At 38.0% G+C, this 27,350-nt stretch overlaps 2 protein-coding genes and 1 long non-coding RNA gene across 8 annotated transcripts; 1 reads left to right on the forward strand and 2 right to left on the reverse strand.

Moving 5' to 3' along the window:
* The first annotated feature begins 13 nt into the window (after positions 1-13).
* On the forward strand, positions 14-12,529 carry LOC111333336 (uncharacterized). 5 transcript variants are annotated; one of them, XR_015995392.1, is made up of 3 exons: positions 14-1,947; positions 2,667-2,842; positions 9,367-12,529. It is a non-coding gene; the product is annotated as an uncharacterized LOC111333336 (long non-coding RNA). The 5 variants fall into 5 exon arrangements; XR_015995390.1 differs by lacking the exons at positions 14-1,947; positions 2,667-2,842 and adding an exon at positions 9,087-9,225 and having other exon boundaries at positions 9,367-10,742; positions 11,687-12,529; XR_002695139.2 differs by lacking the exons at positions 14-1,947; positions 2,667-2,842 and adding an exon at positions 9,087-9,225 and having other exon boundaries at positions 9,367-9,647; positions 10,018-12,529.
* LOC111333334 (uncharacterized) lies at positions 3,169-8,403 on the reverse strand. Its single transcript, XM_022938881.2, has 2 exons — positions 8,109-8,403; positions 3,169-4,219 (listed from the first exon to the last, which is right to left on the reverse strand). The coding sequence occupies exons 1-2, from the start codon at positions 8,329-8,331 to the stop codon at positions 3,687-3,689; spliced, it is 756 nt and encodes a 251-aa protein (XP_022794616.1). The 5' UTR covers positions 8,332-8,403; the 3' UTR covers positions 3,169-3,686.
* A 7,655-nt stretch (positions 12,530-20,184) lies between the features above and the next one.
* On the reverse strand, positions 20,185-26,583 carry LOC111333335 (homeobox protein Nkx-2.8). Of its 2 annotated transcripts, XM_022938883.2 has the most exons (3): positions 26,398-26,583; positions 23,090-23,218; positions 20,185-22,404 (listed from the first exon to the last, which is right to left on the reverse strand). In XM_022938883.2, exons 1-3 carry the CDS (start codon positions 26,405-26,407, stop codon positions 21,965-21,967), a joined length of 579 nt encoding a protein of 192 aa, XP_022794618.1. In that variant the 5' UTR covers positions 26,408-26,583; the 3' UTR covers positions 20,185-21,964. The 2 variants fall into 2 exon arrangements, with proteins under 2 accessions (XP_022794618.1, XP_022794617.2); XM_022938882.2 differs by lacking the exon at positions 26,398-26,583 and having other exon boundaries at positions 23,090-23,386.
* Between the last annotated feature and the right edge of the window lie 767 nt (positions 26,584-27,350).

The raw sequence follows: 27,350 nt of genomic DNA on the forward strand, positions 1-27,350 counted from the left end.
TATCATTAATGAAGGTAGACATAAGGGTGCGTGAGTATAATTCGTAACACCAGACAAATTCGCTCGTTCATCGGAGACTTCAGCCCGCGACGCTAAGTCTAGCGGTAGTTTTGTCGGTATGTGCGCGCGCTTCACGAAAAAGCCTACAGCTCATGAAATTTATAATCAGTGGCTCCGGTTTTTCAATGTGTTAAACGACCCCCTTTCCTGGTGAGTGGCTCTAAATCTCTTTGTGGAAGGAAATATTTAATTACAGTCTACCTGGCTTTCTTTGCGCATTTAACGGCTCACGTTCGACTTATATAGGAAGGCGTAAGGGGACAGGAGGGGAAGGAGGAGGGGGAATACAGAAAATATCCCTGGGAATTTGCAATATGAAACCAGCGGTGGGCGGCTGAGAACCTCTCAGTATTCTGCCTGACTACGTGAGGCAGTTACTCGTCAGCAACAAAGGAAAAACAAATGTGGGTCAAAAAAGGCGGTAAAATGTGTAGCCTTCTAGACTCGTCTGGAATTTATATTTGCAAGTCCCACTTCCTGAATTAATTATCAACGTCGCAAGTAAGGGGACGTCCTTTACGGCTTCGTGGGTTTCACCTGCTCCGCTCTGCTTTAGGTTTAAAAACTAATTCTCATTTAAAACGTTGGGTGAATCACGTCATACAAACAAGATCGTTTCCGCGGTAAGTAGCCCAGAAATTTCCGCGGAGCATTACTATATCAGAAAATCAAGGATTTTCGAAAGTTCGATACGGAAACACCTTTGTGTTCATTCATACTTACGCACTCATCTCAGTTACGAGGTTGTAAGTTCGGTAACGATTAGAAAAGATTTCTTGAGAGTAAATAGAGAGCTATCTCGTTATCTTATTTGCTGAATTAGATGTCTTTTTTCGTTTCGAGATTTAGCTTTTATTTCCGTGATGTGTTGGTTGCAGTGAATGAGGCTTAGACCGATTATGGATTAAGAGGATTTCAAGGGACACAAACCAGACAGGAGATTCGTTTTCAAATGTCTGGCTTTTCAATGCCACGAATATTTTCTACTCCTCGAAAAAACTAATTGTCGCCATAATGGCTATAAAAACAACATTAACTTTTCATCGTTAAAAGCTCTTGTCAAAAAGAGGATAACTCTGTCACCTCCTGTTCTGCCCTCTTCCCCCCCCCCCCCCCCAAAAAAAATAAGAATACTGTTTCGACTCTTACAAGACAAATGGCCGACTTTTCATATTCTAAACGTTTTACTTTTATGTTGCCTACTTAATCATGTATTCTTCACTCAGCTCTTGGGCATGAAAAGGTGAGCCGGGGGACTTGGGATTTATCCCGGGGCTTAGTTAAAACCACCTTGTGCAAATCGAGTGTTCGTGCAAGTGTAGCTTAGTAGCTCTTATCATGATGGTGCCAACTTGGATTTTAGTAATCCGTTTTTTTAACAAACAATAACACATGGAAGAGACCTAGTTGCATAATGACTAACTCTTGTTTGATCGGTAACATACTAGGTTTCATGCCTTTTACCCTTTAAATTTAAAACTATTCTCATTTATATCATAAAAAAATACTGCTTGAAAGGAATGTTCAGTACCATCAGTATGGAGGCCTTACACCAGGGCTTGATCCAGCTAAGAACCACCTTGCACAGCGAGTAATTTCCACACACTTGAATTTCATCCAGACCTAAAGTGTTGAAACATCCTTGCACAAGATTATGAACATACTAAGTGGCTAACTTTAGAAGAAGGTTCCTCGTTTCAAAATTCTTTCTTAAAAGTGGCTATATTAAGAATCAAATGTTTTTCTTTTTTCGATTTGAAGCTTTATTTGGTAATGGACTTACAAGGTTGTGCTTCAACGCATAAATGTTGCACCTTTCAGCAGAGTTGTGATTAAGCCATGGCTATCGATTGGGTCAGTCTCCAATTCCCTTCTTCAAACAAACAGGTGAGCGGGATGAAGTTACGCCAGTACATGCGGGGAAACGCGTTTAAAACTTACTAGTTAAGGAGTATTGTTTTCAGCATTAGTTTCCAATTAATTTCCGCCAATTTTGTGAGTTTCAATTCCTGTCAAGCTGTTTGATATATGAAACTTGGTTGATGTTCCTTCCAATGAAAGACTATGAGTACCCTTTCTCTGTTTATCTTAACCATCACAGTATGCATATTCCCTGCACTTTTCTCGATACATTTCATGTAGTAGTGATGACGAAATTTTTTCAACAGTGAAAAGCTTCTTTAGTAGGCGATCATTTCCTTCATTCTCGATTTTGATTTCTCTGCGTGTGATTGACTTGAGCTTTCCAACACTAACTTCTTTAGCCTTTCTTTCTGTGAGGGCTATTTTCCCAAACGATGAATTGAGATCTTACAAAATTAGCGATGTAATACTCGAATCCTATAATTTCATGCACAGTACGTACCAGATATCACCTCGATATATTTCATAATTCTCCTATACCCGTTTCAAGGTAATGCATGATCTTGGGAGGGAGATGAGCCGTGAGCATGTCACCTGAAGCTGAGCGTGCTTGCATGTTGGTTGAATGGTTCTTATCACTAACGCTTTCAAGGAAACGTGAAGTTTAAAAGGAAATAAAGTAGAACCCTCCGCAAGATAGGATAAGAAGGGTAATGTTAATCAGATTTCGCGATCTCATTTAGGTCTGCATGCAAGGCTATGCTATCCATGAAGGAGTCGCATATACAAGTGCGAAGAACATGCGATTTTTCCGGGATGATATCAGTAAAGCTTTGCCGCTACAAAAAGTGAAATAATTCCGTGCTGAGCGTGTCCCATCTCGTCTGCAAATACTCGCCAAAAGAAAAGAAAGTTACAGGTACTGAGAATTGGATACTTTAGTTGACATATACTAAGCTAAGCCCAAGATGTAGTGGTAGCAGCATGAGTTTGTGAAAGCAATTTCCACTCACTCGAAAAAAGTGTTTAAAACAGGGCAATTTAAGAAATATTGCATTACTAAGTAGAGTAAATTGAATATATAGGGATAAAGTTGGGTGCACCATCAAATTCTTGTTTGACTCTATTGAAGAGCAAACTTCCTGACGTAATTGGCTCAACTACTCAGCGAAAGCTATGAAACAATTAACACGCAATATTGCATTTTTTAGGTGAGGAACGTGGACGAAAAAAGGAGATACCTCGTAGAATTCTTTTCAGTCTTTATTTACAGAGTAGCTAGTAGTATGTACATTCTTCATAAGAAAAAAAAGAATCTCCTTCAAGCGAAGTTGCGTAACAAGCTTTGTTCATCGGATCATTATAAATGAAACGAGAATAAAATAGAGTTGAGTACAACCCCATGTTTCCAAAAAAGGTTTTAGCTTCCAAAAATAAAACGAGATGAGAGTTATATCACAGTAAATTTTAAGATGGTAACTCAACATTGCGAGAGAGAGGCGCATGGTATTTTTCCTTGACATTTTAGACTTGTTAATGCAAAGCTAAACATTATACTTGTAAAACGCAACAATATTTCATAAACGTTCTCGAAAAGTTATGGCCTTGAGTTAACGTAGAGTGATTAAAAAGATGATTGAATGGTCTAAAAAAGAGCAATTCAAGCAAAATAACTCTAGAATGGATGAATTCTGTCCTCCAAATGACGCAGGGCGGTTTCGTAAACTGCGAATTTTCTCGTGGAGTGTCCGAACAAGGTGAAATTAATAAAAAACTGGAGGATACAGCGATTGTCTTTGGCTTTCATATTGGCACGAGGGATAGCGTACAAAATGTTGAGTGGGAGGTGATGAGAACGAGAAAGTGTTAACTGGAGCCAGTGAAGAGGCTGGACATACTGAAGACCAAGGCATAAAAGCCGAGGAGAATGAATTGATTGTGTCCCGAGGCTCGTAATAAGGGCATGGTTGTAAGCAAGGAACCTCTGCGGGATGGTAGTGTCCCCCGCATGGAACCTTGGGATCGTCCTCGAACTGTCCATCATGCTTAATTTGTTGACGACTCTTATATCGGTGGTTCTGAAACCAAATTTTCACCTGTGAAGGCGTCAGGTTGATCATCCTTGCTAACTGATCTCTTTCAACAGCTGAAAGGTACTTTTGAACGCGAAATCTGCTTTCTAATTGGTATACTTGAGCCTTTGAAAATAAGACGCGTCTCTTCTTCTTATTTGACGCTTTCATCTTGGTGGTAGCTGGGGAATCCGTATCACCTTCTTTTTCTTTAATCCCGGATTCTGCGAGGAAAAGAACAAATTATTACAGTTCATCATCATCGATTGAGTTCATATAGCTAGTTTATCAATATAGAGACCAGTAACTTATAAGAAAATTGCGCGTAGTGCTATAGTAGTAGACATCTTTATTTATACAGGAAGGGGTCCTGTTACCCACCCATCCCACCCCAGGGGAGGACATCCATCACACAGTAATCTCGTGTGTGGGAAATTAACGTCTCCTGCCCCTAACCCTGCAGGAGACGGGACCTCCATTTATTCGTCCCTATCCGAGAAGACTAGAATATCTAACCATTTCTTGATGTTATAGAAAGATAGCATATTCTTCTCAATTATATTAAGACCCTGAAACTAAAGTCTCACATAATCATATTTAATCTTTACTAGTATTAGGACTGTAAACCGTGCTAAACCGTTTAATGGAAAGCCATTAGTTGAAACGATACAATCGTCTTAAACCATTCACTCTTTTGGCCAGTACACGCGCATAGCCAGTTACAGCAATCCTAATAGTAAAAAAAAAGAGATCCCACAGGGATCAACGAACGCTTTTCATTCCACTAATTTATTCATGTTTTTCTCGTTGCCATGTTCCCACCAATAACGTAGCTCCATTTTCTGCACACTCAACCCACAATTCCTCTATTCGCTCCGACGAAAGGCTAAAGCTCGAAACGTCAGCTTTTGTAATCGTTACGGTGGCCAATTTACCATTTCAACTTTGTTGATATATCCAGACTAATAGTAAAAATGCAATTGCAATGACTCGGCACCACTGTGGTTAGATTATCAGTTAGCCGGATTTCATGATTTGCCCAACCAGTAACTGAGGTTCTGTCGACCTTATTAGGACGCCATGATCGATCTCTTGCTTCATCAGCAAATTAGTTTTCTCCTAGGGGGCTTAGCTAGATCATGAATCATCGAAAAAAGTTTTAAAAAGTTGACTGTTTTGATCATTGAAAGTTTTAGCTCTATGCAGATGGTACTGATAGGTCCTTTGACCGTCAAAAACTGCGGAGTTGCAGGTTGGCTTAACTTGCAAAGAGTGAGGTCTACCCTCTACGAGAAGTAATAATGAACAGGTTGAAAATTCCCAAATATAATCAGTCGTGCCATAATCTTAGGAGCGCTCAGGGTTACTGTTTTATAAATTCATTACAGAATGACAAGGACATGAAGATTTGTAGTCAAAGATCGTTCTACCCACCAAAACCAGACATATCCTTCTCCTCATCAAAGCTAAATCAGTGCAATACTTAAACGTACGTGTACTCTCCAATTTCTGCCACAGCTCACTATGACCTCGTTGAGAAAGCGCAGAAAAAAGCCCACTATAGAACTTAAATTGTTCATGCTAGCAAAACCAGTAGACATCCCAATAATGGCAATTATTTCTTAAAGCACCAACAACACAGCTCAGTCCATTCGCTCGATACAGAACCTCGCTTCGGTCATTTTTTCAAGACAGAAAATCTAACCTCTTGCATGGATCCTTTGCATACAACGAAGACGCTTTTAGTTAAAACTACTAAGCTTGTTTGTTACTCACGGAGCTGTGCGTAGAAAGATACTTTTTTTGGAAACTCTAACTTCAACAACGCCGAAAAACCACCAGGAAAAACCATTTCTTTCACTTATTCATGTGAGGGCGAGTAATAAATGAAAACAATGCTTTGACGTTATCTGTACATGTTCAAACATGAGAATTAGCAGCTCAACTTATTCGGCGCTTGTGGTGCGCATGATCGGTTAGGCCAGAGTCAGTCTTTATTTTTGGTCAACTTGTTTAAACCTTATTCAGTTCATCGATTCCAGCAGTTACCAACATATTTTGCTTTGTTTGTTTCCCCACAAGTTAAAATCAGCTAATATCTAATGAAGATCTTAACCATGAACGTGGAAGTAGACATATGGTCTCAAAGGCCAGTTGTGTGTCGATCTAGTGATACGCGTGACTCTTGAAAACAAATCAATCCTTCGGGCCACATTTTTACCATTTTTTGTGACCCACTGTTCCAGATTTATAGGCATGCAACAGTTTACAACCTTTTTTCATTTGAGACTTGACAAGTTATGACTTGACTAGGTCACTTTCCCGAAATAGAGTGTCCACCGGTGTGAAAAATGAGCTAAAATGAACAACACCTTTGATAATAAAATCATTGCGTGTCTTGGTTAAAATAATAATACTTCGATCCAAGAGTGCCTCAAGAACGCAACTCCGCCTACCTCTAAAACATTTACACCTTCTAATCTGTAGTGAGTGTAATCTCGTGGGGTCAAAGAACCACTTTTAGACAAATGGCGCCCAAGTTGTCAGACGAACCAGCATGAATGACTCTACTGGCACGATTTTATGACATTTTCTGTCTAAAGTGACCAAGATTTTACCAGAATTTTACAGAATTTGACAGTTATCGCGTCGCTCGACAACTCAATTTAAACTCATTGTAAAAACATTTATTACTTAATTTGCATGAGATTCCCTCCATCTTTACACATACCCTAAATTTCCAAGGTTCTCCCCAGTCTTATTTGTTAAGTGGTTCAAGTATTTCACTTCATGATCTTTTATTCTGTAATTCTCAACAATGCATGTTAATAGTATTTCAGCTTTCGCCTTTAAAACCCACTGTTCAAGGACTTAAGAGGTTCATGATATTGCTAATAGAAAACTGTACCAATTCTGTTGCTCTTGAGCTGGCGTGTTTAAGATAAGATTATTAGAAAGTTGTTGCGTTTTTCCTGTCTACGTTTGAATTTTAATCCTAACCACAGGGCTTTCTCGTCAGACAGTGATAAATGCAGTGCTTCACGCATTTTTTATGCTTGTCACGTTTTGATTTGAACTGAAATCCACTTAAGCTCAACATGGAATAAAACTGAGAAAACTGAACTAACGTGTTTGAAGGCTACTTGAAGAAGCACGTCGAAAGAGTAAATACGGACAGTTATTTCTGTTTGAATGAGGCCAATTAATTTCTTCCGGAGAGGGAAGATGAAGTGATCAAAAACATCGCTAACATGTCAAATTGACCCAAAGAAATATTCTCTCATGCGTTTGTCCATAACTCAAAGTCACAACTGGATTGAAATACAGAGAAAGAATAGAAGAGAAGACGATTTGTAAAGTATGTTGTGAGATATGAGAACGCGTGGGTTCCGCTTGAAAGCCTGGTGATAGTCACTAAGCTGAAATACGGATTTTAATTTCCTACGAAGGCCCTGCTCGTGTGCGATAACACAGAGCTTTCTTTGATCTCCTAATGAACATGATATTGAAGTTATCAGTTAGTAATGAAGAGTGGATGTAGGAATATTCGGATGATCTGGTTAAAACATTATCCAATTTAGTCCTTCTCGATGCTATTTTAATTGGATTCGAACACCTTTCAGAGAAATAATATTTTCATTTCCCACTTCTAAAAATAATGATATACAGCTTGACCGAGTTAACCTTTCTTAAAAAGCAATTAATGGACAACTTTTAGCCTTTGCCAGACCCTCAGTAAATGAGAACGATCACGAAAAGAAGAGAATTGTTGCTCAGGTAGTGATCACGCGGAATGAAAACTGTGGAAGCTTCGCAATTTTCAATGTGTGAGACAAAAGCGAAGGAAATTGTACCGGCCGAAAACGTCGTGTTCATCAAGCAGTGATAAAGAAGAAAATTACAGCAACATCGACAAGATTAATTTCCTATCTTTGCTTTTCAACTACTGCTCAAAGCTTTAAAACGCTGAGAGGCAACTAATGTTTCTCTTTCCTGTACTTTGAAAAGTGCGTTAAGCACTTAAACGTTGTGGCTCTCCCAAAATACGATGCGGAAATACATTGAAATCTCTGAAAAAAATATATCCCATGAAAACAAAATTTTCATACTTACCACAATGTTTATCCAACTTATAATCAGGGCTATTGTCGTTCGTTCTTGCCGCGTCGATTTCGACATGTGCTGTTGACTTCTCAGTAGATGGAAATGTTTCCGTTTTTATGATGTCTTCTCGATAATCCACCGAGCCTCTTCTAAGATTTTGCTCTTCATTACCAGAGCTTAGGATACCGTCAATGGAGAAAGTAATGATTTGCCTTGAACCTAGCTGAGCCATAGTTCTTGCGTTGTATACAAGACGCAGAAGATATCTCTAATTCGAGCAAGCTGTCCTGTTTAGCTTTTGCGTGTGGCAAAATAAAGGAAATTAGGGCGGGACCTTATCGAGTGGACCTTGCGTTAACACTAGACAGACAGTCTTATGATTGGTTCTTGGCTGAGGTGCTGATCCGTAAGAGTTTAAAAATAATTTAGATAAGTGCAATACTTTACAAGACAAACAATAACAAAATTGATTTCCTTCAACGGAAATGCCAAAGTAGCTGCATGAGTGTTCAGTGTTGTTAGTGACAGCGGATTAAGAGGCCAGTCTGACGTAAAACATCACACACGACCCAGAGGTCATTTTTCCGTCTCGTAAACCCCGATTTAGGAGAAATCTGGCACGGAAAACGCGCGAACGTGCTCAAACGGCCCTTCAGTAGGAGAGGACAAGTGGTCTTCAAATTAATCAGCATTAGAATTCTTCTCTCTTATGGCATTCACCAAACCTACAGCGCCCTGTCATACACATCACTCATTTCCTTTTATCGGATTTAATCTGTCAGCTATGTCAAAAAAACGATCGTCGTTTAATGGGTTTAGGCACGTATTCAAGGACAGTTCATTTGAACTCAATGGACTTTACGATGTCTATCTGCTCATAGTGGAAGCTTTGCCCGATAAGAGGGGGGATTAACCTGTGAGGGAAAACGGAAAGACTTGCCAGATTGTTTTATTTCCCTTGATCATGTCAAAGTCTAGCTCACTTGTCCTGTGTATTGTAACAGGTAAGAATCTCCAGAGAGCTTTAAAGCTTAAAATTAACAGACCCATTAGCTCTTGGCATTAGTTCAGGGACCAATGTTTGTCAGTAAGAGGCATGTTTGTGGCCATGAGGTATGCTACTTTGGTAAGTAGCAGGCGCTTTAAATTCGAAATACGAAAATTATTTCAGAAAAAGCCATTTTCACAAAAAACAATTAACAGAGTTTCACATATGGATTATTTACGAGCCTCAAGACAAGATAGCTTCTTATAATTTGCTTCCCAGGTGGGCTAAGTTTGGATGACAGACGTGACTCCCGCGAGGATGTTGTGTGACACGTGGTCGATCAGTCAGCTTGCCAAGCGATGACTCGGAGATCATGCCAATCAACTGAACACAAACATCGTTTCATGTAGCTCTGTTTGGTCTTGTGGAAGGTTAAAAAAGTAAAACTTAAGCTTAAGTGCAAGCTTTTCTCTGAAATATCAATTTCCTCCCACTGCTGTTCTTTGTCATCTAACTGATAGTCCCAATGGGGTCATGGCATGGCCAACTTACGTCAAACGGTAATACCTTTCCAATGTTGTCACCAGAAAATGTTTTCAACGATTAACTTTTTTACGGCTAACGGTTAAAGTTTGTAAATTTTTATGCTTAAGGGCTAATTTTTTTAGTCTGAATTTCAGCCGTCTCTTTCCTTTACCCCAAGGGGGGGGGAGGGAGGGGCGCGGGAGAGAGCGCCCCCCTTGGGGTAAAGGGAAGAGACGGCTGAAATTCAGTCTATAATTTTTTGGCCGTTTTACGCCTAAAAGTTAACCCCTTTGAGACCCCCCTAACTTTTATTCTTAGTCGTCTAGCTTTTTTTGGCCTCTTCAAGAAAGAAAATTGTTTATGTTATTTCACAATCATTTTGTAATCACCTTTGCTTCTTTCTAGAAAGGCTCAAAATACACAAGCAATTGACGTCGGCATTGACAGTTTCACCTGGTGTCATTTTATGCTTTCTTGAGGAGGTTAATTCCTTGACTCATTCCAAAGCAAATCAGAAACTTTAGAGATTTGAATCTTCAAGATTTACGAAGAGCGAAGGGTACTATAATCCAATTTAAAATGTAAATTTAATTTTTATTGAATTGTAATTTGATGTTGTCAACTTTGATTCAGTACCTTTATGAGCTAAGTACATGAATGATACATAATTACGTTTCATATTGTAAGGAGAGGACTATTTGCCGTTTTTGAGGGACTCATTGTTCCTCACCATGTATGAAACGAGCTTAAAAAAAGAAAGAAGTCAAAGGCTACACAGAAAACAAGCTTAAATAAAGGAGATCTGCAGCTAAAAAGAAAATATCATAGAGGATGGAAAGTATCTATTTTACACAGAAGAAATCAAATTTATGTCAACATCGCCATTTCATTGCCGTCATTTAGAAGCCGTCTAAAACTCAACGGTTAGTCTTACAAAACAATCTTGTCTTTTGAGCCAACAACTGTTCTAAAGGTTGCCATGTGTGGTTAGTAGTCCATTTCTACCGGAAGACCGAAGATTTTCATAATCACGTACCTAACCACACTGTGGCGTTTTTCACACAAGCTTATTATTGTCCAGTGCCGCCCCCATCGTTTGCCTGGGGAATGTGTGATACCCCATGTATCAGGTTTGTACAATTCAATTACTTTAAACAAACATTTGTGCAAGGTATAACCAGGTGTTTGTAGGTTTGTTTTAGAGAACAGCTTGCTGTGATAAAAAATGTACAAAATTTTGTTTGGGCAAACCACCAAATTAAATGACCTGGATTTGTGGCTGGGGCCCTGATTGCAAACATCATGTTGTGAAAAGTATCCAGGTAGTGTTTACCAAACTTCAACAGCCTTTCAACCTCCCTCGAATACTGCAGCTTAACGAAATAAAGTGGGTAAGGCCAGAATAAATAAGAAACTGGCACATTTGAGCGAAAGTAGCATTTTACTTCGGTGGAAATGAGCTAATCGGCCTTGAATTCCGTAAGTCACGCAAAATAATAGACTTGACTTATGACAAGTGATGAATGGACTTTCGCAGGTTAACTGCGGGTAAGCCTAAGCGAAACCTGAAATATTTTTTGGCCTGAGTTTATACAGTTGCTTGAATTGCAGTATACTCGTGCAAATCGATTCCTTTCATATCATCTATAGTTGAAATCCATGCATCATTCCAAAAACATTCTTTCACCTTTCACTCCCTAACATCTAAATCGTAAAGTTGGACAAATTTCTCCAAAGTATCTCAAACAGAAGTAATTAATTTTACCCTACTAGCAAATAACTTGTGTTCTTTGTCACTCGTTAAGTCCACATCCCCCCTATTTACAAAACCCAACAGAATAACTACTCGGATAAAAGCTACTGAACAGTTATTTTATGTGGTACTCACTGCTTTGCTGTGTAAAGTGCCTCTTACATCGTGGATAAAACCCACGCGTGTCACCATCCAAAAGAAAGCTACTTAACAGTTACAACTAATTCTTTGCATTAAACCATAATATGTGTCCATTCAAATAAACTATGAGCCTTTCTCCATTCAAATAAAGCCAAGCAGTATTTACATTTGGTCCTACAGAATGATTCTGACTTTCAAGTTTGTGGATGGAACCCTAATGTGTAAAAATGATGCAAATGAAAAACAATGTGCTTCAATGTATCTACCTTTTGAGGTGTGCGGTTAAAACCGTATTGTAATGTTCGCAAATGGAGGCTTCTCGACAGAACTTCAACATGACTTCTAAAGTTTTGTTTGGCCAGACAAAACCGCAAAACAAATTGAGTGTATTTGACTGAGAGCCTGCAGATCGTATCAGCGAACCCTTCAGACCAAGGACAGTCTCACATGATTGCCGGAGAAGTTCCCTAATAGGAATTTAATCGTCGCTTTTTGTTTCTTTTGATCGGAGCAACTTGTGGGACGAACGTTTAAGTTCACGAATCTTGCCTAACTCGACTTTCTGATGTGTTCCAAACGGCGTTGAACGGTCATCGCAAGTTCGCGACAACAATGCCGGAGCATAATTCTTGGAATTAAAGAAATCTTACTCTGTGAACATAAATCCTAAACAGAGAAACTTTTTTCCTGAAACTGCAGAAATATATGCACGTAAACGGTAGTAGTGTCGATCAACTCATCTTTGTAGATCTTTGAGAGTCATGTACAAGCATTGCGCACGTTTGAAAACAAGTATATAGCGATGCAATTTAGGTGAGAAGAAACTGAGTTGTATTTACTTATATTTTGTTTAACGATCGAAATGAGAAGAAGTTACCCTATCGTTGAAGCTGTCCCTGAAATATAGCAGGCACCAAATAGGACAGCATGGATAATATTGTGAGCTCGTTTTCGATATATTTTGTGTCGTACTTTAGTTTCAGTGAATGAAAATGAAACGTGTATTAAAGTGAGTTAGGTTCATCTGGCCAACCCAAAGATTCATTCTTTACCTTTTGTGCTATAACAGAGAAGAAATAAAGGACTTCGCCAGAGTATTTCCCTCATACCTGCACGAATTTTCGCACAACATGCATGCAGGGATTATTAATCCGTAGCATGTTTTGAATTCATGCGGAGTATATTACTCCCCTTACCGGTGTTAATTCGTTGTTTTTTAAGAAGGATGTTGATGGGCTTAGTTTGATTTTGACACTGCATCAATTTGGGAAGTCCGGAAATATTGTTAGTCGAGAGCTGGAGTACAAGAATTCTTTTACTGAGACTTCTCGACTGTTCCTTCTTATTACTTAAGAATTTATCCACTGCTAGTTAGGGACAGAGGGGCGCGCTTTGTCGAGTACCTGTGTGTAGCAGCTAACTCCACTAAGGAACCGGACAGCAATATTTCTTTCAATTCAAGTAACCTCTGTATACGTATAAAATCCGACAAAAATAGTATGGCAGTTTTCTTACAAGCTTTTTTTTTTTTTTTTGGCTACCCAGTCAGGAAAATGATTTACTGTATCCAAATAGGCTGTTCCTTTGCCGACGTATTTCAAGGTCGCGGGCCCCGCTGGTGTGTAATTTTGTAAGTCAATCCCCGGATGCATATTTCGCTCGGAATGTGACAATTGCTCTAGGCATTCCCATGTCAAATATTCTCTCAAGAAAATGAAATTAACCCCTAGATGTGATTTTCTTTAGTTGCCGATTATACTAACTTGAATTATTGCCACTAATTTACCCTGATTGACAGCGGTTTTGATAACCGTGTGCCCGCTGTCATTTTAGAATGTTTACAGTACAAACCACACACGCTTTGGTAAAAATGGTTTCGTTATTTTTGTTCAGTTGTTAATTTTGCTGTTGTTTCTGACCTTGTACAAAGGAATAAACCCACAGTAATGTAAATTCCAGTGTTTCAAGGAGAGTCTAATTTCGGGGTTGAGAGGCTGACTATTTTTAGAGACGTGTTTGCGTAAACACTTCACCTTGTTAACCCTTTAACTTCTATGAGTGACCAAGACAGAATTCCTCCTTACAATATCAATACAATATCAAGCAGACAAGTGATGAGAATAAAGAAAAATATCATAAAGGAAAATTTTACTTGGTCCAATACCAAATTCTCTGAACTAATATCACAAGAATCGTATGGCGGGCAATAATGGGAATTCTTTAATGAAATCTTGGGAGTGAAGGGGTTAATTTAGTTTGCTTGGGCTGGGTTTCTGGACACTGAGAGTCTAAACAACTACTTAAAAAGCAGCAGTTATAATCCATAATCTAAATCCTGTTTTGTTAAATTTTAAGTATTATCAGCATCACCCCTAAGACTATGATTCACAAAGAGTTGTGTTAGTGAGTCCCCAACCACATTTCTTAAGCCTATTGGTCTTAAAGGTCGTTTGTCAGGAGTTTACTGACAGATTAGAACCTAGTATCTTGTACAGCATGATATACATACCACATGAAAGTACTGCTTAAAAGCTTTGATTTAATGGTCCCACACTAGGGTTCAATTCACAAAGTTAAAGATGCCTTTCATTATTAAAATGGTAACACACCACAGATTCACCAGCTGGGTTGCATCTTCAATTAATAGTGTATCATAATTCAACTAGAACTGTCAAACAGCTTCAAACAGTAGGAGGGTTTTTCCAAAAGACTTAAGAGTCACACCCTTCTTATGAAGCATGATAAAATTACTTCTTGAAAGTGCTGCTTAGCAGCTTTCAGAGGAATGCATGGTCACACATTGAGGTTTCATTCGCAGACTTAGACAAAGTAGACAATGACACAGACTTCGTTAAAATCACCCTGTATGTTGTGAGAGTTTCCCTATAAAGTTGCTGTACTGAATTTGGGGAAGCTCTCATTGCAATAGTCCCACAATGAGGTTTCATCCTCAAAGTTAAAACCACCTAGAACTATAATGAACGGTAGAACATTACAGTAGTTACTGTTCAGAATCTCTCCTTACAATGGTCACAAACTACGGCGTTTTTATATTGTTACACATTGACTGCAACAAATGGAAATCCCAAAAATTGTAAATTAGTCCAGGTTGATTAGCGTTTCACGGGAACATTACCTCATAATGTGGGACTTCTCTCGACTCAAACAACAGCATGGTATCACAAAGGAATTCTGTTAACTCCATGTAAGTAGTTTTAATATCTGCAATGATACAGGTTATTGCCTGCTAAATGTTCTTCATGGAGAATTAAAATAGCGAGACAAGATCCTATTACTTCTTATCTTCCATGTCCGGAGTTTGAGTGCGATTAGCGACACTAAGCTTCTCTGCGTACACTCCGTGAATATCGAGATTTAACCAGATTTCGTAAGTGACCTTTACGCTCTTATCCTCTGTTAGTCATGGTCTAAAATGCCACTGAAAACAAAACACCCTCTCACGAAAGAGAGTGTGCCAAAATCGTTACGTTAAAGCTCGTCAAAAACGTGATACGCCCCACAAAACCTGTGCAATACTTTCATGAGATTTAAACCACTTGGACAAATCTCCACAGCTCGTGGCTTTGGTTGGTTCTGTTTATTCGTGCTGGAAAGTTTATTCTGCTCTAGACAGAGTGGGATTGTTTTTGATGAAAACAGACGACCGCCGGATGTGGCTTTTAAAATGTCTCTTCGTTCCATAAGAAGCAACAAGGGTTTTAATAACCCCTTTTAACGCAAAGATATAACTTACAAGTGTGTCCTCTCTGTCAGTCAATCAAAAATCAAGTCTACGTCCATGAATCACTTGCATGCATATTTAGCTGATTAAAATAACTTTTCTTCAAGAGATTTTCTCTCATCCGGTTCTTTTAGCCAAACATTTTGATACAAACAGACCGTGCTAGCGTTGGTACTTTGAACCGGCAGGAATCGGAACTCGAAGGACCCTTATTTTTGTACACGGTTAAACCAAGAAGCACCCCATAACAAGATCAGATGTTATCATATCTGGAACGGAAATGGCAATCTGAAAATAACAACTAGTAGTGTGAGGTATTCTTAAAATTTTAGGATTTGCTATGAAATATAATGGAATTTCGCAGCATCCTCTTCGCGGCCAAATTGTCATACCATGATCGTTTGAAAGAGAATTTACGGAAAGATTGCAGTTTCGTAGAAGTTCCATGGCTATCCATAGTAAACATGCAACAGGGAAAAATTATTCCCCAAATAATTCCTTTTAAGCTACAGTCCCAAAAACTGTTCCATTCGTGTGTTAATTAGTGGATGGGCGGGCCGGATTAGCAAACAGGCCCCACTTGGCAATGAAGGATGTGTTGCTCATCAAATATTACTTCCGAGCTTGACTTTTTCTTTCTTTCCTTTTTTTTAACATCACAGTAGAGAATACATCCTTTTGAAATAGCCTTTATCTTGAAAATTAACGATGTTATTCTTTGGTTATTGAACTCCTTGAAATATAGGTATTCAAATATTCATGGAAACAGACGAACGAATCGACAGAATAGAAAAAAAAAAACTCATCCTTCACCGCACGTGATCTGTGTGTCATCTAAGTAACCGAGAGCGAGGGATTAAGATTAAAAAAAATTGTGACAAACGCCATATACGCAGATAAGTGCTGTAAAATGGACAAGAAGACCACAAATATGCAATTGGCACGTAGTACAGATCATAGTTAACAGTCTAACACGGTGAGCAAAATTTCTAATAGACTTTATCAATTAAAGCAGCTATTTAGCGAATTTAGGACTCCCCTGACGTTGAAGAGGCACTTCGTTTATGATAAAACCCAGTAAACTGTTGCTTACAGAGTATACAAACGGCAGTATGGGAGAAAAATTCTCTGGACCAAGAAACTTACTCCACATGAAGTGACACATATACTAGGGTGAAGTCTTGGTTATTCACCAAGTCAACCAGCTTACTAAACTCCTACGCTAGAATAGCGAATAGGTGACAGTATCACAATGGAAGAGGCCGCAACGATTCATACAACTTATTTAATTGTAACACCGGATGAGGAAAGATGAATGAGTCATGACTTGAAAGACAAACACTTCTATACAAAGAGATTGTAGCACCTTCACGATCTTTCTCCATTCAGCACTATGAAGAGGTGTTGTTACTGTTTGGATTACAAATTTGAGCTTTTGTGAAGAAGATAATGAGAAAATTGAATTCACCCTCAGCTGGTGTTATTTTGCACACATTGATTTACAAAGCAATTTGCACACCCGCAGCCAGGCTCCTTTTTACCAAGTGCAAGCATTATCTAAATTCAATGACTCGGATGCCTTTTGATCAGTGCTAGAATTAGTAATTTTAGGAATATGACCATTTGCTCAAATGCAGAAGTTTACCAAGAAAGTTTAGCAAACACTCACCTACCTCTTATTTATCGAAAGTAACGAAAGAGTACTAAGTTAGGTCTTGTCTCAGGTTTCTGGCAACAAAGACGGGCTGAGTAAAAATGGTGCCTTGAGGGTTTGTAGTAACTGTGTAGTAAATATAGGCCGTGGCCGTATTAAATGTTCCATCAATATTGTGGGTGGTAATTAAGTAGTATGAAGGAAAGAAATATGTATTTGTTTTTCTACTGAAACAAAGAGGTCTTCTAGCATAACTTTGTATAAAAACGGGTGCTCTCAAAGAGGATCGCTTCAGGTGATTTTGTCAAAGCCAGACCTTCTCTAAGGTAAACGGCGTCACGTGTTATTGCGGATGCTACATTGTTTCTGAAGATGTTTAAACAGACATCATCAACTCTGAAGCTGATCAAATCGAGACATTGGCGCAATGAAAAGGTCGTTGGTTAGCACAATTGTTCACAGAATTAACGTTCGATTCTCTTTTGTCTATTGTTTCGTGATTTATCCTCTTTTCTGAACAGACGATTGACCAGTATTATGACCCAAAAAAGTCACTGTATTGAAGTTACTATAGAAAACTGACATGTACTCTTTGAGTTGGTTTTATCCACACCACATAGGTTATGAAAGTTTCATTGTCAATTCTTTAAAGATACGTGCACTTGATAAGCAAGTCTAGCGATCATTACTGACTCGCGTTGTTTTTCATAATCATACATCAATAATTTGAATTAAAACATGAGACGATCAGTCTAAGGTTTGATTAATTTTTGAGAAGATGAGGGCAGGAAATAATCTAGTTTTCTATAACGGCCAATTTGTGTCGTATTTTATTTTTTGTTTCCCCACTATTCAATGCTGTGTTTATTTATCGAGGAGAAATCTCCTTTTCCTTCAATGTTTACATATGCCGTTGGTGGGAAAGAAAATATTATGATGTTGTTTTGTGTAAAGCTTTTTGATCGGAAACGCGAGTAAACGAAAAAGAATTAAGTTCTGAAGCAGATCCTATTGTAGATTATCACATAGATTAACAAGCCACTAGCCGGCAGAACTTTATCTGATATTTTGTCGTGAAGGCGTTAAGTAAATAGTCAGAAATGTGCGGTCGCAATAGGTTTTTATCGCTATTTCAACGGGAATACTGAAGAAAATCTTAAAAATTTATTGAGCAACTAAGAGGTGTTAGTTACTGCCTTTAAATAGGTGTATCTTTCATATGTCTTTTTTTTAGTTTTACATCACAAGTTGAAAAATGAAAGTATGTATTATTCCGCAATTCAAAATTTCTCTCTTGAGCTTCAAAAAATATTGTTTTTGTAGAAAGGAACTGACAGCCTTTCAAGTCTTATCTCCATCACGTGACACTTTGTGATGACCCTCTTACTGCAAAGTCCCACCTTAACATGAAAGAATTGATCTTCCGTTGAGAAATCTCAGAATTAAGAGAGGGTACTCGCAGTGGTAGAGTGCAAAAATGGATACACTTAACTTTGGACCGCCTTCTCTTTCAAAACACGAGTCTGACAATGCCGTGAGATTAAAAAAAAAAGCAAAAACATGAAAGTGTACGTCCGTCCTCGCGCTTTACCTTGTTGATAAAAGCATGATTAGTTGAAACTCTTCTCTCTCACTTGGCCTGGTACAGAAATATTCCTAGTCCGCCATTTTTGTTCGAACCATTGCCATGAAAAACAAAGCACAACGGAAAAAACCCCTCTATCAGTAATTTATTGTATCATTGTGAACCTTTTCCCACTATTTTAAATTTAGTTTTAATCAGCAAAACAAAGAATAGGAAATAATTTCAGCTTTTCGAAAGGTGGCCAAGACAAAACAAACCGTTTTGTGAGGCGGAAAGGCGTGAAAAAATTGACCGAACAAGACTGTTAGACCGGCAGAGAACAAGGATTAGTTTTCTAGCTAGTTTTTATCATTTGCACAAAGATTTAGTCTGTTAGTGCGTTTTGTCATTTCATTCTTTGCTCTGAAAATTGACGCTATTAGTTTTATTAGCCATATTAAAATTTACGAAAAATATTGATTCAGGAAGGAGGAAATTCGCCTTTTTTATTTTCCAGCCGCGCTAATGAATTCGATTTCTCATCAGACTACAGAAACTAACAAGTCTTTAAGTTTTACAATTTCCAATTCAAAGTTTTATCACCTACACGCAAAATTGAAATTGGATTAATTTCAATCCTGTGTAAACTGCGTTATTAAGGAAATACGAAGATAAATTTCGGAAATGTCAGCTCAAGTTTATATAAAATTTAAACCTTTAAACCAAAATAGACAGTGAAAAAAAAAAAAAGAAACTTGCTCTGCGTCCTCGTGTTTGGATAATGTGTTGTAGCCTGCCCAACCAGGTCTCGCCAATCAAAATGTTAAGTTTAATAAGTTACGTTTCCAAAAAAATACTCCTACAAGAACCAATGAGTTTTCTTTTAAAGAAATTCGCTGCCGCACCTGAGGTGACAGAGATAAAAAAGACAAAACCTTAAATCAACAGCACGGTTTAGTAATCAAACATCTTTGCACAGTAAACGGCCATTTTTAATTAAAGTTAGTGTTATTAAACTATTGTTGAACACACAAAGCTGCCCCAATAAACAAACAGTGGGTTTTTTATCCCTTTTGTAACCAAGAACCTCTCAATCATAAAACAAGTCCATTTTCCCGCCACAAAATTAGTTCTCGATTTCAGAGATCAATCAATTCAGAATTTAGAGGTGTTTTGATTTCGCGAAAAATTAAAAATTTCAAGTGCTCTTTTTTTAAGAATTGGCTGAGAGCGTGATGCAAGGCTATTTGATCAGCCATTTCCTTGGCTTTATTTAGCCAATAACTTTGAAATGTCACCGAGCTATGACATGAAATCACAGTTAATGATGTCTTTTTAATTCTCTGCTGACAGTCATAAAGAAAAAGAAAAGTATTCACAAGACTAACCCGGTCGCAATTGTCCGAAAAATACTCCGTTTCCTTTTCATTGTGAAGAAATCGTGTCGAAAATGGCTTTATGACCGCGAATTTCCCATCCAGAAATTCGCAGCCGTCCATTCGGAAATGCGCTTCCGTTGTCAGAAATATTTCCAATTAAATTCTGTGTTGCTTGATCCCAAAGCGTCATTTTTTTCGTGTTAAAGTACGATGCACTAATTAAATGTTAAAACAAAGTGAACAGAGGCGAAATTTGTTAGCAAGCCTAATTTTATGTAGCAATGAGATCACACTTTTTAGCAAACTTCCTGGATCGCTTGCAGCATAGGAAATTTAAAGTCTAAATAAAAACTTTTTATTACCTTTATAGTCAATACAGCTAATCCTTAAACAAGCAACAATAAAACTTTTACTTATCCACATGTACAGGCATAAAATATGAAACAACTTCAGTCTTACATGTTTCGATAAATTCGAAACCTTTTGTTGTCGTCCCAAGGAAAACTTAAGACTTGAGACGCGCCACTGCAATTTTAACCGCAATGACGAAATAAGCACTATCCTTCTGCACTGTAATGTTCAAAGCTTCGGAAAGGGCTTTTAACGGGGCACATAGATGTTCGCATCAGATTTGAGTTTTCTACAACCAAAACATACATAATACTGTTGTGATTTTCGCTTACACTGAAGAGGTCAAGTTAATCCTGAACCAGGTTCATAATGCGTAGAGAACGCAAGTTATCGACGGATTTCCGTTTCTTCAGCAAACTCACCACTACCTTGGTGATTTTATAAAAAGGAACTCAAAGAATAAATCAACGACTTTAAACCTTGGAGCTACAAAGAAGTGTAGTTTATCCCTTCCGCAGTCTAGTTCTATGTTGTTTCTGTAACTGATCCCAAACAAAAGAAAAAACATTTTTTGTTATTTTTTGTCGATTGCCAACTCTAATCTTTTAGATTCAATATTGATGCTATGGTCTAACGAAACTGTTTAAATATTTAAATACAAAAGAAATATGATCGCTACTGAACTGAATTTCAAGAGGAAAAATACTGAAATATAGCTTTTCAAAGCAAATTGTAGCCTCTTGAAAACAATGACGGTGAATCTTGGACGAGATTTATAAACTGACTGGAATGTCCTGCTTGATAGAGGCATACCACGCACCAAAATATAAACAACACGCTAGATTTTCCTCTTCAATGACACCGGCAAGTTCATGGTGATCAAAAAAATTAAGCGCACAAAATTTGTTACCTGCACGCTGTCTTCCAAACCTTCTGGAGTATTTCTTTCATACTGGGTCGTAGAATGGACGTTTTGACTAAGTATCTTGAATGAAATAACACGCCAGACAAAACATCGAAATCTCATAAAACAACTTATAAATCACTGTATAGTCTTGAGCGAAAGATTTATCAACATCACTATTTGCGTCATCTCATAGATATTTTGAATCCAGGCTCATCTTTACGGGAATGGTATTACTTTTCATTGTGAAAAATTGCTGACGCTTTAAGTGTTCCATAAAAAACTCAGAACGACAGTTGAATACACAAAAAAAAAAATGTCCAACGCGCACAGTTGATATTTCCTGTACATTATATTATCTGCATGAAACGGCACCGATTTTCTTCTCCAAGCAGTACAATACAATACATTACACAATCATCTTACACACTAAGTACGCAACTATTTACAATATAGTTTTTACTATCTTAATGATCCCTTTCTCTGTTATTTCTACACTGGTTAACACACGCGATTTCTACTGATCAAATTTGCCAAGTATTGGAATAGACGATCGAATCTCGGTTTTGCCCAAGAAAGCGTAGAATTTACAGCGGACTTTTTTATATAGTTATTGCGAGCCTTCCACAGGTTAATTTTTGTACCTTTATACAAGCCATGTTTTCTTAGAAGCTATGATCTAAACTGAACTTTTCACTTTTTTATCTGTTTTTGACAAACGCTACGCACCCAATGAACATTTACTCCAATTACTTGTAAAACACAGACTGACTTATCGATAAATAAACTCGCTGCGTTTTCTAAAAATTTAACAGCTATTTGTTCACAACAGCAGGCGCATTTCTTGGAGCAACGTGAATTTTTTTACCAATAAGTTGTCGGTTGGATGTAGGAAGAGTTTACGGGCGGAGGATAATGCAGGTAGTCGCCTTGATACGGCGACCCGCTTAGATAGCTACACGAAGGACTGACACAGCTGCAGAATTGTCCAGAACCATTTAGCAATGCTCCTTGTGAAAGAGGCGAGTAGGGTTTGTCCCAAGGTCCTCGTTCGCTAATCTGCTTACGATATTTGTATCTGTGATTCTGAAACCAAATTTTCACTTGGGCTGGTGTAAGATTTACGATTCTTGCCAATTCCTCGCGTTCGGGCGCAGATAAGTATCTTTGCTGTTGAAATCGTCTTTCCAAGACAAAAGTTTGCGCTTTTGTGAACAACACTCGCCTTTTTCGTTTCTTCAAATCTTTGTCAGAATGATCCTTTTTGACGGAGTCAAACTGCGAGATGCTTGTTTGTTGGCCGCCTGTGAATATGAAATGATAGTTCTTCAAGTTAGAGTCCCTTTCGATGCGAGTTTCAACAGACTACCAGTAAAATTATGAAGCCTGAATAATCTATTCTGGATTACCTCTATTCACCTTATCTCGAGAATGAAACGCAGAATTTGCTCATTTAAAAGTCCTTGAAGTCAAACAACCTCAAATCATCGAAATTTAATCACGCTAACAAAAACAGAATGAACTTTTTTTTTCAACATGGTCGGTTGAAACAGAACCGGCTCGCAAACTCGAAAAGTTGACAATTTCATTGACATATTTTTCGCACCAAAGCAGAATTAATCACTTGAAACTTTTTCCGTTTCTATTGAGGATATAAGTGGTGATAGAAAAGATGCGCTATTCGCTACAATGCTGAACAACCTCAGATAGTCGCCACTGTATGTTGCACGCCTCTGTGATGCACAATATGCAGCTTGACAGTCAAGTAGCGCAACTTCGAGATTTCTCAGATATGGCGAAGTTTGAAGGGCTTCACTATTCTCAACTCTAATGAAGAAAATGCCTTGCCGCTATCTTTCATAATAAACTCTTAAGAAAGTCGGCTTATCTTCTGCGCTGTACTCGACTCTTTTTGAAATGTTTTTGAATACAGCACCCTTACATCTACCATAAAAAAAAAAATTTAATTAACATTAAAATAATTCGTACTTGACTTGGCCGTTTCTGGCGCGTTCGCCTCTGGCTCGTCTGGACTGGACAACGTCTGTGGAGGGCAGCTCCTGTCTTGAAATGACATCTGTTCTTCGCTCTTGGAATTCAATGATCGAATTCTGTCCTCTGGAAGATTAAGAATGTCTCTTATGGAAAAGGATCCCATCCTCACGTTTCGTGTAAACGGTCTCAAATGGGTCCCATTGTGTTGGATGCTAAGATAACAAGATTTAAAAGCAGGTCGCACGCAGAGGGCAGGCCGGTCCTGGAGCATTGGGCGGGGCTTTACTTCAAATAAATGACAGGCCATTTGAAATAAAACAAATTGCCCTGAATGTCATCAGGCTGTTTTGTTAAGAGAATGCGCTCTGACAAGACTGACACATCAACTGATTGCTGTGAAGGCATGACTAGATGCCTGTCACATCAACGGACCTAATGCGACAGCGCGGCCATTCTCTAGGCGCGAAAAGTTTCCTTTCGCCTTTATTTCACACATGTTTTACCGTGGTATTGCACTCTGTTTATTTAGGTTTTAATTGGATTGGCGGATTAGGAAGTTTACGTTCATTTCTGTTGTCATTGTTTCGTTTATCACAACGTCACGATTTGGAAATCATAAAACCTCTATAACCTTCCCAAACAATTTCTTTTCAATTATTCCCTCTTCCGTTGACAGAGGAGCGACCATGAAGCCTCCTTTGGGAATTGAAAAGTGAAGGACATCAAAGTTTTTTCGAATGTGGATACAATCAACATGATTTGCAGCGAAAAGCTCTCATATCTTATTTCACAGAAGTGACACGGTAAACATTGTCTCCTCTTGAACATCTCAGGAAATTAGAAGTGTTTTGCGGATCGCCCTCCCAAGGACAGAATAGCATTCTACACCGTTGACATTTTACCTTGAACTTTTTGCCACCCATACTTAAATCCACCCATGGGTCAAATGTGTCAGTTTATTTTTATGTTCCTTGTAACGCGTTCTTTTAACGGCGTTGTATTCTTTTTACTGACTTATTCATGGTCTCCCAATTGGACTAATTTATGTTAAAATCTAATTGTTTTCACACACGAGTTTTGTATACAGTTTGTCGGGTGAGTGAATTGTCTTACGTTTTTCGCCATGAATTAATAATAAGCCATGCTCTATCTTACCAGTAGAACCACTGTTTTGCACAATAATTGAAATCAACTTTACAATTAAGAGAACATCTGATAGAAAATGTATTGAAATTGTCAGTTTTTCTTTCTATAACATATGTGTTATATAGTTTCACACAAAATAACCAAATAAGGAAACCATCACAAAGGTTTACATGGATATATATCTTTAGGGCCATTTTTCTTGCTTCAAATTAGATGCTTTCAAAAGAGTATATTCCATTTTAAACGAAGACCTTCACCTCTAGAGTTAGTGGCCAGCGAAAAGTGAAATTTGGCCTTGAAAACTGTAAGTTTTTTCGGGGTTCACTGTGGGCAATTATCATATCTTATTGAGAAATTGTTTATTGTGTTAATCTTTTAACAGCCCTGAGTTCGTCTCTCTCATTGTATTTACCAACTATGTCATTCAAATTTATTTCATCGAAAAATTGACTAGCCTAGTCGCAGAAGAATAGTTAAAAATAATCCCCTTTGTACAGGATTCATTCCTTTAGATCGATAATGAACAAAATCGCGTGGCAGTGGTGGTGCATTGTCCAGTGTTCGTTGAATTATAATGGCTAATGAAAGAAAAAAAAAACTAAAAAAGCACAGGTTAATGGAATTCTTGTAAAGAACTGGGTACATTTTTGTTTTGAACAAATTTTTGTAAGGAGGCGTGTAGTCAGTTCTTCGAGTCTTAGTTTTGGTTAATTCACAGATTTCGTTGTCTTGTATTGACTACATTTAACATTATCACAATAGTTTTGTGCTTGTGGCGCTACGCTTTGTAACAGATTTGTTTAGGCTACGAAAAGAAGCAATTTTAAGACGATCGGCTTTGTTGCCTCTTCAGGTAAGTCTATGTAAGGGGTTGTTGATTCTATTAGCGATAGGGGAGAGTTCAGTCGTTGTAAAAGCGAAAATTCAACATTTTTCGGTGATAAATCTCTTAACAATGAAAACAAACACGCGGAGTAATACCTAAAATTGATAGGCGGTATTAAAAAGCGTGTTAAACCAAATGTAATCAAAGTTTTGTTACTTTGTTAGGTTTGACGGGTTGGTGCTTAAAAAATTATTTTATTTTGTCTAGCAAAATGGCGAAAATACATCTATTTTTCTTGAAGGTGAGATCCTTTGGCCAAAGACCTGTTTGTATCATGACAACGAGAGGCTTTCAACAGATTTTCAAGTGTTACGTGACCAAATCTTATACGTCTCAATTTCTCCCCCACTACAAAACGTGAATTGGAAATCCTTTAGTCAAGAGGTGTAACCTGATTCAGTCCACGAGGGTAAACTTTCAAAGACTGCATGTAAAGACTTTGACTAGTTTCTTAATAGATCAGTTATGTTTGTTTGATAAAACCCTCGGTAGAAATTTTCTCATTGAAAACCTTAAAAAAGGCCGTACGTCACATCTCATTTGTAATTTGCTCCTGGGACTCTTGCCTAAAATGTTTGCATTATTTATCACGCGCCATATATCGACAATGGTTTGCTTGTTTCCATTTACGTGTATGGCTATGAGAGTAAACATTGTGTGGGATTCACTAACAATGAAAAAAAAAACTTTTCCCTCGATCGACTGACAGATGTGACATTTCGTCTAAAATGAACAATTGTAGCAAGGCAACTAAAGAATTGGGCAAAGAATAGGTTTTAATTCATGGGGAATAAATTAGATGACCCTTTTATATTCATTGCTAATAAGTATAGACTTAGTTTTTGAAAGTATCTCTTAGCCATGACTAAAATTTCTAAAGGTAAGTTGTTATTAAGTGCACGCGATTTATTAGGGTTTGTCAAAACTTCTGCAGATTTCTTTGACTGATCGAAGGGGGTCCAAGCTAACTCTTGAATAACCATAACATGTTACCCGTACAAACAAAATTTTCTTTGTTTTTCTAAAGACGAGTCGTACTTATTTACATACGATGTGACTTCAATAGTTTAGACTTTTCAAGGGATATTTATAAAATCTAAAGAGGCTTCGAAAAAACATCTCTGTAAACGGCTTTGTTCTGCTTTGTAAGCACGCGCCATCGGCTTATGAGTCTGCGCGCACCACATCTCCGTACACCGTTTGTTCAGTGTGCCTCACACACACACACACACACACACACACACACACACACACACACACACAAAAATACCTTGTTCCATTTGTAATTCCTCGCACGTGGTAAAAACTGGAATCACAAGCCGGCTCTCCGTGGGATGTAATAACAGACAAGAATGTAACCCCGTTTATCAATCTCCGCCTAGAATGTTCCTTTCTGATTTTGCACGAATCAAGCATCTTTGATGGATTCTTATACCGGGCTGAAAATGACATGAGCGGAAACAGAACGTCTCTCCACTTAGAAATGAAGATGGTTCTAATGAAATAGATACAGGGCGATGTTTGACTACCGAAACAGGACGCTTAGTTGTTTGCTCATGAAATGATTCTTTGTGACAATTTACTTCAACTTTCATATTGTTAAAATCATACAACATAGAATGGATCACATCCGCACCACGGACTGTCCGTACATGACGAATCCGGCATTTTGGGACCGTTGTCAAATTCATAATTATGGTCGTTGATTCCGGAAATGTTTACTGCGTGAACAAACTATACATGGTCTGATGCAGTTTCGAACGATTTCTACGGCTCGTGAAACACACTTTAACTACTCAAATTAAAGCGATGGAGAAGTGGCAGGAGTGATCATTTCTTATTTGAATCTAAATAACTAACGTGACACGCTATGATTTAGGTTGATCGACGAAACGGATTATCTTCTATGTTCCAAACACTTTGACCTGCATCATCGCGAAACGTAAACGGCTCAATAAAAATTTTTCCCCCAGGCAATGAAGGATTAATTCTTGAAAACATTAAAGGAAAATTAAACAAATTTATTTCTGTGACAAAATTAGCAGGAATTCAAATTTTTGTCGGTCGTATTTTAGGTCACATCAAACCGTGCTTCACTGAAAACACGTTTCTGGTGTCGTTTCCTGTATTTTTCCACCTAAAAATAACAGTTCCTATACCCTGAGGCTAGAAATATTTTTAGTGTTCAGGCAGTTCTAGTTTAAGTTTACCAGCAAAAGAGCT

Source organism: Stylophora pistillata, chromosome 14, assembly GCF_964205215.1.
Source record: "Stylophora pistillata chromosome 14, jaStyPist1.2, whole genome shotgun sequence".
NCBI classification, from domain to species: domain Eukaryota; kingdom Metazoa; phylum Cnidaria; class Anthozoa; order Scleractinia; family Pocilloporidae; genus Stylophora; species Stylophora pistillata.